At 52.3% G+C, this 13,943-nt stretch overlaps 1 protein-coding gene across 1 annotated transcript in view; it reads right to left on the reverse strand.

The window, feature by feature from the left end:
- Window positions 1–13,943, reverse strand: part of kmt2ca (lysine (K)-specific methyltransferase 2Ca) — a 91,070-nt gene that overhangs the window by 5,044 nt on the left and 72,083 nt on the right. Inside the window, exons 39-55 of the mRNA XM_084453845.1 lie at window positions 13,495–13,609; window positions 11,704–11,770; window positions 11,537–11,600; window positions 11,128–11,360; window positions 9,593–10,240; window positions 7,976–9,262; window positions 7,657–7,854; window positions 7,226–7,390; window positions 6,808–6,949; window positions 6,352–6,514; window positions 6,012–6,190; window positions 3,530–3,636; window positions 3,173–3,398; window positions 2,817–2,953; window positions 2,519–2,617; window positions 1,606–2,211; window positions 234–885 (exon numbers count right to left, since the gene is read on the reverse strand). Of these exons, the coding sequence (XP_084309971.1) occupies window positions 234–885; window positions 1,606–2,211; window positions 2,519–2,617; window positions 2,817–2,953; window positions 3,173–3,398; window positions 3,530–3,636; window positions 6,012–6,190; window positions 6,352–6,514; window positions 6,808–6,949; window positions 7,226–7,390; window positions 7,657–7,854; window positions 7,976–9,262; window positions 9,593–10,240; window positions 11,128–11,360; window positions 11,537–11,600; window positions 11,704–11,770; window positions 13,495–13,609 (5,088 nt within the window). The remainder of the gene's footprint in view (window positions 1–233; window positions 886–1,605; window positions 2,212–2,518; window positions 2,618–2,816; window positions 2,954–3,172; window positions 3,399–3,529; window positions 3,637–6,011; window positions 6,191–6,351; window positions 6,515–6,807; window positions 6,950–7,225; window positions 7,391–7,656; window positions 7,855–7,975; window positions 9,263–9,592; window positions 10,241–11,127; window positions 11,361–11,536; window positions 11,601–11,703; window positions 11,771–13,494; window positions 13,610–13,943) is intronic.

Raw genomic sequence — 13,943 nt, forward strand, 5'->3', positions numbered from 1 at the left:
AACATTATGCAACACTGGAGAGGAGGGGGAGGGGGGGGGGGTCATATTTGTATGATCATACAGTATGTGTGTAACCACTTTTGGTGTGTACAGCATATTGGATTTTAGTTAGTTTAGTTAGATTTGGGCGTACCAGTCTAGGAGTGAAAGTTTAAGGGGCAGGGCTTGGCACCCTACGTTTAGGGGTGGGTCCAGTCAGCAGCAGGGCTAAGGGTCATGGTATGATGTCATACCTTTAGGGGTGGGTCCAGTCAGCAGCAGGTCGTTGTATCCCTTCTCCACAACCTTGACGGTGAACAGGGGCCGCCTGTCTCTCTCCGACACCGAGCAGATGTAGCGGCAGCGCCTGTTGCCATGGCGCATGCTCCAGTAGATCCTGCTGGCCTGGTAGCCCACGGGAAAGATGGCCGTCTCGGAGTGGAACGCCGCCATCTGCTGCGGCAGGAGCCTGCCGACGGCGCGGAACACCAGGCTGCCCACGCGGAAGGTGTGCTGGCGGTTCCCGCGCTGCACGATGCTCGCCACCTGCCGCGCCTCGTCGCGCTGCACGTACACGCGGCGGAACACGGCGAAGCAGCGCAGCTCGTGGTCGTAGGAGCCAGGGAGCGAGGCGGGACCGGCCTGGAGGGCGGTCGCGCTGGCCTTCTCCCCCGCGGTTCCACCTCCCGCCCCTCGGGGGCGGTGCAGGTGGCACAGCATGGTCTTGTCCTTGAAGAAGGTGCAGTGGGCCTTGATGGCGCAGGTGAAGTGGTAGGCGTTGGTGCAGCGGAAGCGGTGGCAACCGCTGGTGGCGCCCATCTGCTGGCAGTAGGCACAGCGCACCGCCAGGCCCCGCCTCAGCGCCAGCTCCACGTTGATGAGGGCGCCCGCCTGGGTCTCGTACACCTGGAGCGGACGGATGGACGGATGGAAGAATGGATGAATGTTGGGTGGTGTTTAAGTGTTGCTTTGTTTTTCTATCATGATCCATTATCATTAAAACAAACGGAACATTATACATCAGCATGATCTAGACTACAGTAAACACTGACCTACAGAGTACAGACTACAGTAAACACTGACTTCAGATGGCATAGAGTAAAACCTAATCTCACTGTATAGACTAGACTAAAACCTAATCTCATATGGTACAGTATATGACTACACTAAAAACTAATCTCATATGGTATAGACTAGACTAAAACCTAATCTCATATGGTATAGACTAGACTAAAACCTAATCTCAGATGGTATAGACTAGACTAAAACCTAATCTCAGATGGTATAGACTAGGCTAAAACCTAATCTCTGATGGTATAGACTAGACTAAAACCTAATCTCAGATGGTATAGACTAGACTAAAACCTAATCTCAGATGGTATAGACTAGGCTAAAACCTAATCTCAGATGGTACAAACTACATCAGCAACCTACAAAAGAGTTAATTCATCGTTCATCAAAAGAGCCATTTTTGGCCAAAAAAATGTGACTGGAGCTGCAAAACATATTTGATCCTGATAATGAAGGCAATGTTTAGCCTTACATTTGTTTTCAGACTTGGTGGTACGTACCCATTAAGAGGGATGGGGGGGTAAAAGGATGGTACAGATTTGAGTAAAGACTGACCTCGGTGGACCAGAGGGCACAGTTGAGGTGGACCCAGAGGTCCAGGTCCAGGTTGAGCAGCCGGGCTGGCCCATCGGTCATCCCGTCCCCTTCCTCGTGGCAGAAGCAGCAGCGCCGCTGGTCTCTAGGCAGCGGGTCGGGCCTCAGCGACTCCCCTAGCTTCCTCAGCAGCTCGTCCACTTCCTCCTCGTTGGGGAGCGACGCGTTGAGGCGCTGCGGCACCACTATGCGGACGCTCCACCTCTTCCAGCGCTGCCCCTTCCAGTGCTTGCTCAGGGGGCCCGGAGACCGTCGCCACGACGACGACGAGGGCGACGAAGACTCCTCCCCTCCCGAGGTGTGGACGGCCCGTGGGCGGGGCTTGAGCTTGACAGTGACCTTGAGGCTCTCGGGCTTGGCGGTCACTGTGGGCAGACAGGCCGTCTCCATGGAGACGGAGGAAGGGAAGGTGAGGGGTGGGGAGGACGGCGGGGAGGGCTTGAGGGTCAGCTGAGGGAGGCAGCGGACGTCCAGGGTGGAGGTGTTGGCGCTGTACTGGTGCTGGACTCTGGAGGGGCTTTCCGGAGTGTTCTCATCTGGCTGGAGGACGGATGAGCTGGCCTGCTGCTGGGGACAGAGGGACGGAGGGACAGACGGACAGTCATTAAATGTCACAACGTTTGAAGTGAGTCACGGAGACACAGAGATACTGGTTAGAGCTTTGTTTGCATGTCTGTTTAAATGTGTTCCTTTCCACGACCTCACAAACAATAATGTTTCCCATTAAAAATAATTATTTTATTCTTAAGAATTCTAAGATTCTCTCTTTTAGGCGATTGTCTTTTCTAGCTTTCCTAACCCAGTGTGGGAGTGACTCCTCTATGGTTTTCCAGGTGGAGAATGTGTGAAAGTGTGACCAATACTCCAGACTCACCTTGCTGTCAGTAGTCTTGGTCTGCAGGGCTGCAGTGTACAGGACAGAACAGTTGTGACTGCAGAACACAAGACTGCCCTCCGCTCTTGCCTGGACCTCCTGAGAACACACCACACACACACGCACGCACGCACACACACACACACACACACACACACACACACACACACACACACACACACACACACACACACAACAGATAGAGGAGGATGAGAGACAGCTTATAGAGTGGTGAGGTCTGATGTGGACCGGTCTTATAGACTGGAGATGAACAGAGGTTGGGTGGTCTGGTCTATACCTGTTTCAGGGGGAGGTCTTTGATAGATTTGCGGACTCCATTTCCCAGCACTACAACCCTGCAGTGGCAGCACCACTGAGGCTTGGGCCCAGGGCTTGCTCCACCATGTTGGTTGTAGTCCCCTCTGGCACCTGGAACTAAAACACAGATGGCTGTCAATCAAATTGACTTTTGGAACATCATCGCGGATGAGATTCACACCAATTCTACAATTATAACTCTATAATTTACCTTCCAAAGACTGTGCATAGAGTAGTGGCAAGCTATGGGTTAGAACTACCAATTCTTTACCATCAATTAATTTCACACATATTACATGTAAGTCACTGCATGGGGTGATGGTGGACTATACTGACCAGTGTTGGTAGGAGCTCCTGGGGGTCCGGGGGGTCTGTGGAACCTCATGCCCAGCTGAGGGGGGGCGAGGGCTGGGTGTCTGGGGTCCAGGGCCTGGGTGGGGGGCACCTTGACTCCAGCCAGCAGGGCCAGGGAGCTCCTCTCTGGGGCGCGGGTCACCTCATAGTGGGGTGGCACCCGCACACACAGGAGGTCCGCCATCGCGGCCATCACCCCTGGAATGTTCTGGAGGGGTCACAGGGTCAGGGGTCAAACTTAGAGCCAGCGGTACAAAGAAGCTGTAGAGTGGAACTCCTGTCCAGTTGGAGATGCTACCTCTAAAAGGCCTCATCCTGTCAGGGTGTTCAGCTGCTCACCTGTGCTGCCAATGGATTGAGTGTGATCGCTATGGAGACCAGGCCAGCATTGGGGCAGGAGGGGAACTGCACAGGCTCCGCCTTGATTTCCTGTTTCACCTCAGTACCTGGAGGAAGAGGGCCGAGGAGAGGTTCAGATACTACACGACCCAACGAACATACAGGACACATACAGGACAGAACATACAGGACACATACTGGACATCGTATACCTTTATAAACAACCTGAAACATCTAGAAATAACCAGAGAAGTATGAATGGAGAGTCAGATAAACCCAGAAACCTCTAAAGAGTCACATACAGTACTCGATAGAACTGCGGGGCAGGAATGGGACAAAACATTGGCCCTGGCATTTTTGGCCCAGACAGCTCACCACAATCGGTTGGACACCACCAACCAGTACACAAACCTTGTGTACCTACTGTAACATCCCCCAAACCAGCACAAAGCTAAGTAGTAAGTGCCATGGACAAGTGTACCAGTGTGAGCTACCTATCCTAATAGTTACCACCATAACTGGCTGAAAATAAACAACTGAAACAGCTTTCAACATTTGTTGCCTATTGTTGGAAATGATAATGGTTTCTCCCCTGTAGGCTTATACATACAGTAAGCAGGCATACATTTTACTCGACATCATTGTAAATGAGGTTCGCTTCAATGGTCTTTCGAGTTTAAATAAAGGCTAAATAAATAAATCAAATTTAGCACACTAGAGCTATGGGTGTTGTATATTATACAGCCTTTTCGCACATCTTTATAAAACCCTTAGCCTAATCATTTTAGTAATTTTATGATAATACGACCTTGGACCTTGGTCACTCACAGCGACGTGGGCTGCGACGCTGTTGAATAATAACTTAAGCACTAGAATAGTCAACTGAAGTTGCAACTGTATTAGGGAACTATGCTAGCTACAAAAACAATGCCAAATTGCTTATGCTGTTCTATTTGACATTGACTGATTTGAGTGACCACCAGCAGTAGGTGACGGTCTCACTTCATATCGTTACAATTATGTTATTTATGTTATCTTATAATCATCGACAATTTAATTAATCATCATCATCATCGGCATCACACACACCACCTCCCTGTGAGTTCCTGTTATGAAGCTGCTCCCTGCTCACCTCTTCACCTACACTCTCCTCCTGCTCCACCTGTCCCTCAGCCCTGACATGCTCACTCTGTCCCTCCTCACATTCCCTGTCACACGCCTGCTCCTCCGCCTGCTCCTCCGCCTGCTCCTCTGCCTGCTCCTCCGTCTGCTCCTCCGTCTGCCCTCTGCCTTCTCCTCTGCCTACTCCTCCGCCTGCTCCTCCGCCTGCTCCTCCGCCTGCTCCTCTGCCTGCTCCTCCGCCTGCTCCTCTGCCTGCTCCTCCGCCTGCTCCTCTGCCTGCTCCTCTGCCTGCTCCTCTGCCTGCTCCTCTGCCTGCTCCTCTGCCTGCTCCTCCACCTGGCAGTAGCAGAGGCCAGCCTCCTGGCCTCCTTAGAGTTCCATCTGTTGCTGCACAATATCGGGTCTAGATGTTGACACTACCGCAGCCCCTGCAGCAAACATGTCTGTTATTTTTTCACATTTTGGCAGCATCAGCCTCTGGAATTTATTATTATTTTTCCCCACAACTTCTCCACTAACCTGAGGGGCCAGGTGGTTTGCTACACAGAACCATCTGGGAAGGCATTGTTGGAAACTGTTTGGAAAAGGGCAGGCACTTCAAAAATACTTGGCAGGTGATTGGATGAACCATCTGTCTATCACTGTCGGTTACGGGCTAGCAGTCCTGTCACATGCTGTCGTCACACCTAAACCACGCCCGTAGCTGCCAGTAGTTCCTTTTCATAGGACTGTGATTGGCCTAACTGATGTATGTTGAGCCTGGCCAGACTGATCTGTGGGAGTAACACAATGTGAGCTCAATCTCACAAGGCTACTTCTCTGCACCCTCGTGCCCTTTTGTTTATCCATTTGGATGCCGTCATCCATCTACAGATTTTTGGCTACGAGCCACGGCCACAACAAAAACAGAGAGGGCAGAGTGGGAGGGCGGGGCCTAGTGAGAGACGAGAGATGATTGGGCCAGCCCAGTGTCAGAATAGATATTGAACCAACTGGGCGCTGTCCGTGATTTATTTATTTTTTATCTTTTTTATTTTATTTCTTATTATAGATTAAATTATATCGGTCCCAAGGTGTGTCCAAGGTAACTCAGCCCACCAGGAAAAAGTCCGGTATGCCAGATTACCAGTCCAGCTCTGGTCTACGGTCTACACACAACCTGAAACTTCCAGAAATAAATAAAAGGAACACAAAGACACAGTTTGATGGTCAGATAGAGCAAGCTTCTAGAAACCTCCACAGAATCAGCTACAACCAGAGAATCGCCCATTCTGACTCCAGGTAAATTTTGGTCTCTGGTTCTATGTGGGTCCCAGAATAGCAGCGGTTTGAATTGAGGTCGGGCTTATTGGCTGCTCACCTTTCCCCCAGGCGCTCGGTATCATGGGTATGACTGGGGAGGGAGAACGGGAGGGGCGTTCCTGCTTGACCCTGGAGAGGTCTGGGTAGCGGCTGATCTCCATGCCGACCACACTCTCGGGTGAGGAGGAGGGGACGAAGCTGTCGGGCGTGTCCCGGTCACTGGAGTGATCCTGACCCCTGAGAAATAGAAACAACACGAGTTACACTAACCACTTCTTTAGTTTGAGTCTGTTGGCAGTAGAGGCAGGCACATCTACAGTACTGGGAGGTAGGCATCTAGCTAACTACGTAACTAACTAACTAACTAACTAACTAACTAACTATTTTAGCCAGGTTACCGGAGTTCCTCCTGGTTGTTGTGTGGAGGCGTGGGCAGGGAGGCAGGTACATCTACAGTCCTGTGAGCTTGGCTGAGGGCTCGGGTCAGGAGGTCCTCATCCGTCTGCAATCCCGCTGCCGCTGCTGCCACTGCCTGCTGGCGCAGTAACACCACTCTGGACACTAGGGGGCAGCACAGAGAGAGAGTTATACTGTAACTCAAAACAAACTCATCCTTTCTCCTTCCAGAAACAGCTCCCTATATCGACACCAATTACATATCTTTTTTTCTCATACTTCTAGAATTAATGCTTTTAAAATCAACACAAGCTCAATAAAAAGATAGCTATGGAGGAGTTACCAGGAACCATATTGCTTTTTTAAGATACTTTTAAGAAGTATAGAGATAGGATAACATGGTCAAGAAATCTTGACTGGTTTGTTATATACACGGCCGAATGTGAATTTCATATTACCGTCATGGCCGCCAAGGACAGCAGCCTTCCTGGCGAGCTCCTCGGTGGTGGCGAAACCGTTGACCATCTTCTGACGGACCACCGGGGGAGGGGTTGGGGGCAGCGAGGCCGGGGGAGTGGGTGGGTTGCTCAGGTTGTTCTGCTGTAAGAGGGGGGTGGGGGTGGGGGGTACAGCACCATGGTGAGTGTGTGGAGGGGTTAAAAACTGTGTAATCTAGATGAGACCAATAGATTGGATCAGTAGTCCAACCAATCAATCAACCAATTAATTAATCAGTCAACCAACCAATTGGACTGTATTTAGCCTATATAGCACTTTGTGCACAGTACAGAAATACTGAAACTCCTATTAAGTCCTAGTTTAGTCGTCCTTGCCCTAGGGGGCCCATGGAGTTCCAGCACCAGGATATGAGCTCACCTTGTAGATGAGCTGGGAGTAGTAGTCAGAGACTCCATCGAGGGACGCGTTCCCGAACGAGCCGGTCAGCCGGCTGTCCCCCTGGAGAGGACCGCTCCCGAAGGGGGGGAACAGGGCCAGGTTGACCCCCACCACCGGCTCCATCAGGGGCAGGAGGGACAGCTGCTACAGGGGGAGGGGGGGGCGAGAGGAGGAGAGGGAAAGGGAGAGGTGAGGAGAGAGGGGAGAAGGATGGAGGAGTGTGTGAGCAGTGCCATGGTATCCTGAACCGTGAAGTCAATGTCAGTCCAGAGCTTTTTGGAGAAATATATCTATGGTCTAGTAGGTGTCTAAGCTGGGTCTGCAGGGTGTGTGTAGTGACCGGTATAGAAATACGGCCTAAAGAGGTTCAGATGTTTCTGGATGAACCCAGGAAAGCCAATGTCTGGTACCTGTTTGAGGTGGGTCATCAGTGTGTCAGTGCTGGAGTAGACCATCTGCTGCTTCTCCTCTTCCTCCTTCTTCCTCCTCTTGTAGCGGGAAGGAGGCTTGTCCGCCCCTGTCTTGGGCGCTCGCTTGTTCCTCTGCTGCTTCCTCTTCCCCCCCGGAACATCTCCGCTACCTGTCACCTGACTGCCCTGCTGGGGTGTCTGGGAAATAAAGAGACGACAATGACGAGACAGTGAACGGTAGTGTGTGTGCGTGTGTGTGTGTGTGCGTGTGTGTGTCAGAGTGTGCGTGTCTGAATGCGGAGGAGTTTTCCCTCCTCACCATGTTGTTTGTAGACCCAGGCCTGGCCGCTGCCGTGCCGTCCGCTGGCCCCTCCTCCTCGCTGGCCGCCTGGTGTGCGGGCGTGGTCTGGTTGCCTGCCTGCGGCTGTTTGTCCTTCAGCAGGTGTTTCAGCAGCTCGTTGCCGGCGTCCCCTTCCTTCGCCGGTCCGTGGAGAGGAGGAGGGGAGGCGAAGCCCTCGTTCCCCTCCTCCAGCTTCACCGTTCCCCCGGCCCTTGGCCCGTGCTTCAGGGCAGGACCCGCTGATCCCCGGCACTCGGCCCCCTCCATCCTCTCCAGCTTGATCTCCAGGGTCCCGTCGCACAGGGGGCTGCGGCCACTCTCCAAGCCCGGGCCGGAGACGCCTCCCTGGGGCAGGCCGCTGCCCGACAGCTGCCTCTCCAGTTCCGAGGACGGGGCCAGGCCGGGAGGCGTGGAGCCAGCCTGCTGGAAGAGCTCCGACAGGTCGCTGCGCGTGGGCGTGGAGGACGTGTCGGAGACGGCGGGGGTGAGCGGGGCAGTGACGTCAGAGCGCGGCGTGGACGGCGTCCTGACCGACTCTCCTCCTCCGCCGTCCTCGTCTTTCTTCTTCCTGTTCCTGTTTCTCTTCTTCTTTGGTTTCTCGTCGGGTATGATGTCAGAGTAGAGTTGGATGAGGGAGGGGCCAGAGCCGGGGTAGTTGGGAGGCAGGGGGGTGGAGGAAGATGAGGATGACTCCACCCCAAACGGATGGGGGTGATGGGGTCCCTCTCCTGCCCCAGCCTGAGGGGGCATCCCTGGCCCTCCGTACCCTGTCGGACGCACCTGTCCTGGGGCAGAGGGCGCACCTTGCCCCTGGGCCTGGAGCTGGAGGTTCATCCTGGGCCTGACGTTGGACCCCATCTCCAGAGAGAGAGGCCTGTGTCCAGGCAGGACCCTGCACTCCCCAGGCCCCTGGATGAAGCTCTGACCAGTTGGAGGTCCTGCACCACTGTAGCCCGGTGCTAGACCACTTTGCTGGGGGAACATCGGCCCTGGCTGCCCCTGGCCCTGGAGCCCCTGCTGCTGCTGTTGCTGGGAGGGCCTGGGGGGCTGGAGGAAGTCCGGGGGCAGGTCAGTGTTGTAGAAGGGCATCTGGGAGAGGCCGTCCCCAGTTGAGGTAGCGCCAGACCCAGCTAGAGCACCAACTCCAGCCCCAGGCCCAGCTCCAGCCCCAGGGCCCAGCGCAGGCCCCATGCCCAGGCCTTGCTGCTCCATCTCCAGCCGGTGCTGCAGTGCTCGATGCCTCTCCACCTCCTGCATTAGCTGCACCTTTAAGAAAAGAGTTTCTTAAATGATGGGGTCTGTAACTGACAACTGAACTAAGATCTTTTTCTCTTTTCAGCATTGGCTGCACAACACATTTCCAAGATTGATTGACTGGCGTAAATTCACAGTTTGTAAACAAAATGGTCGATGATATAATTAGCTATACTGTATATAATATTTCTGTGCCTCTTCTATTCTCATTCATCCTTTTTTCTCTCATTTTACTGAACTTATGGAAAAAAACATTAATGCCATTTTTAAAATATTAATAAAATGTAGAGGAAGTGAAAAAAGCCAGTGTGTATTTACACCCTGAGAGAGAGAGAGACTCACCCTCTGTCTCTCCTGCTGCTCCCTCAGCCTCTCCCTCCTCTCGCGCTCCTGGAAGCCCTCACTGAACGGGTTGTTGTCATCAAACTTCACGTGAGGATTCCCACCTCCGCCGGCGCTACTCGAACCACCTCCGCTGCCTCCAGTCGTACCTCCTCCTGCTCCTCCTCCTCCACCTGTCGAACCCTGGCTGGCTGGTGTAGCTGCCCCACCAGGCACCATGGACGACGGGGTCTGAGTCTGGGGTAGCGGCTGGGGCTGGGCGGGGGTGGCAGGGGGCATCTGGGGGGGCATTTGTTGGGGTATCTGTTGGGGCATTTGTTGGGGCATCTGGGGGGGCATGTGCACAGGCACTCTAGGACCAGGCCCTGCCATGGGCCCCCCTGTTTGATGCCAACCTGGCATGTTTGACGTGCTTGGTATGTGAGCCGGGCTTGGCTGGCCTGGGTGGGGCGGCATCGGCCCCATAATGGGCCCCATCAAGGGTTGTGCCATAGGGGGCGTCCCAGTGGGCATGCCTGGCATGGCGGGCATCATAGGAGGCTGTAGGGTCCTCTGCTGTTGGTGTTGTTGTTGCTGTTGTTGTTGTTGCTGTTGTTTGGTGCGGTACTCCTCGATCAGCTCAACATGCTCCTTCTGCTGTTTACGGATCTGAGAGCCAGAGATGGACAGGTCAGTGCATAGAATTGTCACTACACTGTTCTTCCTATCCTCGCCCCCCTGTCTCTCAGCTCTCCTCCCTCCCCTCTCTCCTCCTCCACACCCCGTCTCTCAGCTCTCCTCCCTCCCCTCTCTCCTCCTCCACACCCCGTCTCTCAGCTCTCCTCCCTCCCCTCTCTCCTCCTCCACACCCCGTCTCTCAGCTCTCCTCCCTCCCCTCTCTCCTCTTCTACACCCCGTCTCTCAGCTCTCCTCCCTCCCCTCTCTCCTCCTCTACACCCCGTCTCTCAGCTCTCCTCCCTCCCCTCTCTCCTCTTCTACACCCCGTCTCTCAGCTCTCCTCCCTCCCCTCTCTCCTCCTCTACACCCCGTCTCTCAGCTCTCCTCCCTCCCCTCTCTCCTCCTCTACACCCCATCTCTCAGCTCTCCTCCCTCCCCTCTCTCCTCCTCTACACCCCGTCTCTCAGCTCTCTTCAGACTCAGAGAGGTCAGGGTTGCAGTTAGCACAGTCTCACTCTGTACACAGCTAAAAGGTCAGCTAGATCTGAGGTTAGCGCTGGCTGTCTGCTCCTCATGAGACAAGGATGCATCACTAGGCTACGGCTAAACTCAAGTTTCAAAAAACAGATGTGTCATCACGTTTGCAACGTAACTAGGACACCACACAGAGATCTTGATCCCCTATGTTGAACTGTATTTCATGCACTGGCAGAAGATTGTTTCTCAATGGATGCATATCCTGTACAGTATATGCTTAGATTCTTACATTTATTAGTAGCTGTATTTTATGCTGTCATGTTATGTTAGTTATTCTAGCTAGACTCTATGCTAAGCTATTCTAAATTATGCTATATTATGCTATGCGTATGTTGCTCCACCTGCTCCAGTTGTTTCTGCACCACAGTCTGCTGTTCCGTCACATGTCGGAGCTGCTCCGCGTCCTCCTCAGGGAACTGCCGTCCGGCCTTCTTGGCTGTGCGCTGTTTGGCTGACAGGGCCTTCTTGGACTTCCTGTGAGCTCCGATCTGTTCTTCTAGAAACTTCTGTTGCATCTGGAGAAGCTGCTGGGTCTCCTGGAGCCACTCCTCGTACTGGCGCGTCTGGGCCTCGTCTGAAGTGGAGCAGGAGTAGAGTGCAGTAGAACAGGGTAGAGTATTGAAATTCATTAGAATGGACAAGGACAAAGAGAGGGCATGTTGCCATTTTTACTTTGGACAAAAACATCTAAAGTTATGAGATCCCCCCCCCCCTGAAGTTTGCATGCTTCAAACTTGCAGCTGTACTCACTGACAAATCCCGGGCCAAAACTCGGTGGATTCGGCCTCGCCATCTGCGGGGCCAGCTTTCCGTCCTACGAAGACAGATGGTGAATAGCATCACACATTTAACATTTCCTTCATAAGCTGCTTACCCGCACAAACAGACAACGCGTCAGACAGGTGTTGGCTGCCTACCTGTCCCAGAACCCGAGGAGGCAGGGGGGCAGCATCTGGCCCAGGGGCTACAGGCACCTGCTGAAATCTGCAACAGAGACACATATGCAGAGCAGCAACAAGCATTATATCTTCTATGAATACAATTATGGGTGCAGATGAAAAGGAGCTGTAGGAAGAGGGGTGGGGGGGGGACATAGCCTGGCTCCAGGCCCTGAATCGCACACCCACTTTCATATTCTAAATGCGATGCAGGGTCTGGAAAAGCTCTTCAGAGTGATTTCTCGGCTGGAATTCCAACCAGGCCAATCAGCGTCCTTTGAATGCTATGTCAAATTCCATGATCGGTTAGGGGATGAACTAATCGCTGAGGGATCCCTCTTCGGCAACGCCCATCTCAGAAAACGGCTGCAATGGGAGCTTGTTCATACTGACTAATGAAGTGAAATTAAATGGAAATTTAGGGCGCTTTCACACCTAAAGGTCTAGACCAAGGTCCGAACCAGAATCCCGTTTGGCGCTTTCACATTTGTTATTTTTTATTGATTAGTTCCATAACTTTCGCTTTCACACCAGTGGATCAAAGGATTTTTGGTGGCAGACCCAGGGACGTGCACAGATAGACACGAGGTGGTGCTAGAGCACCTGCCCTTTGCCCTGTGGACCAGGCAAGTGCCCTTTTGAAAGTTACTTTTATTTTATTTTTTAAAATATATTTTTTACAGTGTAGGCCTACTGTATGTGGCCCATGGTGACATCGATCAATTCTCGATTAAAAGCGTGTAATAATAATGCCCCAAAATGCGTTGTAATTTTACCAACCGCCCCCCCCCCCCCCCCGCACACACGTGCCCACCCGTGCCCCTCCCCTCCACTCTTCCTTTGTCAACGGTAAACGCGAAAAGCGGACACAAACGGAGGCGCACTACTCCTACCCCGCCCTTTCCCTATCCAGAGTGCCCGAGTGATGACAGCTAACCAGCCAGGTAACATATAAACCAAACGAGTGTATTGTTTGCCCCCTAAGCCCAGCTGCCAAACTATAACTTGCATTTATTTGTCTCTGTTGTGAAGTAAGTCTCATACAGCGCCAAACAGCTGAGCCTAAATTAGCCGACTGCCCACAAGCTAGACGCTAGTCATAATCAATTAATGGATTTAACGTAATGATGACCACCACACGACCAATGTCGGTAGAATTTGTTGTTGGTACAGCATGTGAAGCCATCAGTATGCCTATAATTAAGCTGAATATTTAGTATTATATAGTAATCTTAACCAAGTCTCCCCCCCCCCCGTCAACAAGTTGCGCGACAATCAAAATACAAATTATCTGTCAGCCCCCCCCCCCCCCGCGCAAGGTGCCCTCATTTTTCACTGAGCACCTGCCCCCCAAAATGTCTGTGCACGCCACTGGGCAGACCTACATTACGTTGTCAAAAGTAATCCAAAAGTGCAAGCCTTTGATTTCACATTAGGCAGCAGCGAACCTTGGTTCGAGCCGAGACCACCTCTTGAGGTCGGACCAAAGACCGAGTCTTTGATCCGCGCACTGTGGTCCAGGAGGTTTCACACCTGTCAATTTGGTTCGGATCAAACTCGAAAGTCTGAAAGTCCGGACTAAACAACGAAGGTGTGAAAGGGTCCTTAGTCTGAGTGCCAGGCTAGGTGAGGAGGGGGGAGGTTGCAGATAAAGGAGATGAGAGGAGAAGAAAGGAGAGCTGATGATGACAGGAAAGGAAAGGAGGAGAGGAAAATAAGACACTTCAGACGGTTGCAATCTACCCCTGTTATTACCGTAGTGCATCATACCTGTTGATGACCATAGGGTTCATCCCCATACTGCTCTGGGCCATGACCTTGTTAATGCCCTTCAGGGCTACCATCTTAGCTTTCATTATGGGGTCTGTGATGCCGTCAAAGTCTGCTGGAAAACATTAACAAAAATGACAACAAAGCACATCAGCAACTCTTCTGAGAAATTCACTCCATCTTAGCCTGACCTTGTTTTCATTTCAAAGAAGCCGACCCAACCCCCTTTTTAAGTGCCGTTTCTAAATTATGGATGCGATTCTGGTGCAGTCAGAATCCCCAAAGTGTACCTTTGTCAAGAGAAATTATGATGAACGTTCTGTTCCTAAAATTGCGTCCTGTTATGCCCTCTTTAAAAAGCTACAAATCCCCAAATGAGTTGGTGAGGGAAGACTTTGAGCTTCATATTGCGAGAGAATGACATATTGTAAGAGAATTGTAAGATAATT

This window comes from Borostomias antarcticus, assembly GCF_949987555.1.
Source record: "Borostomias antarcticus genome assembly, chromosome: 2".
Classification (NCBI taxonomy): Eukaryota; Metazoa; Chordata; class Actinopteri; order Stomiiformes; family Stomiidae; genus Borostomias; species Borostomias antarcticus.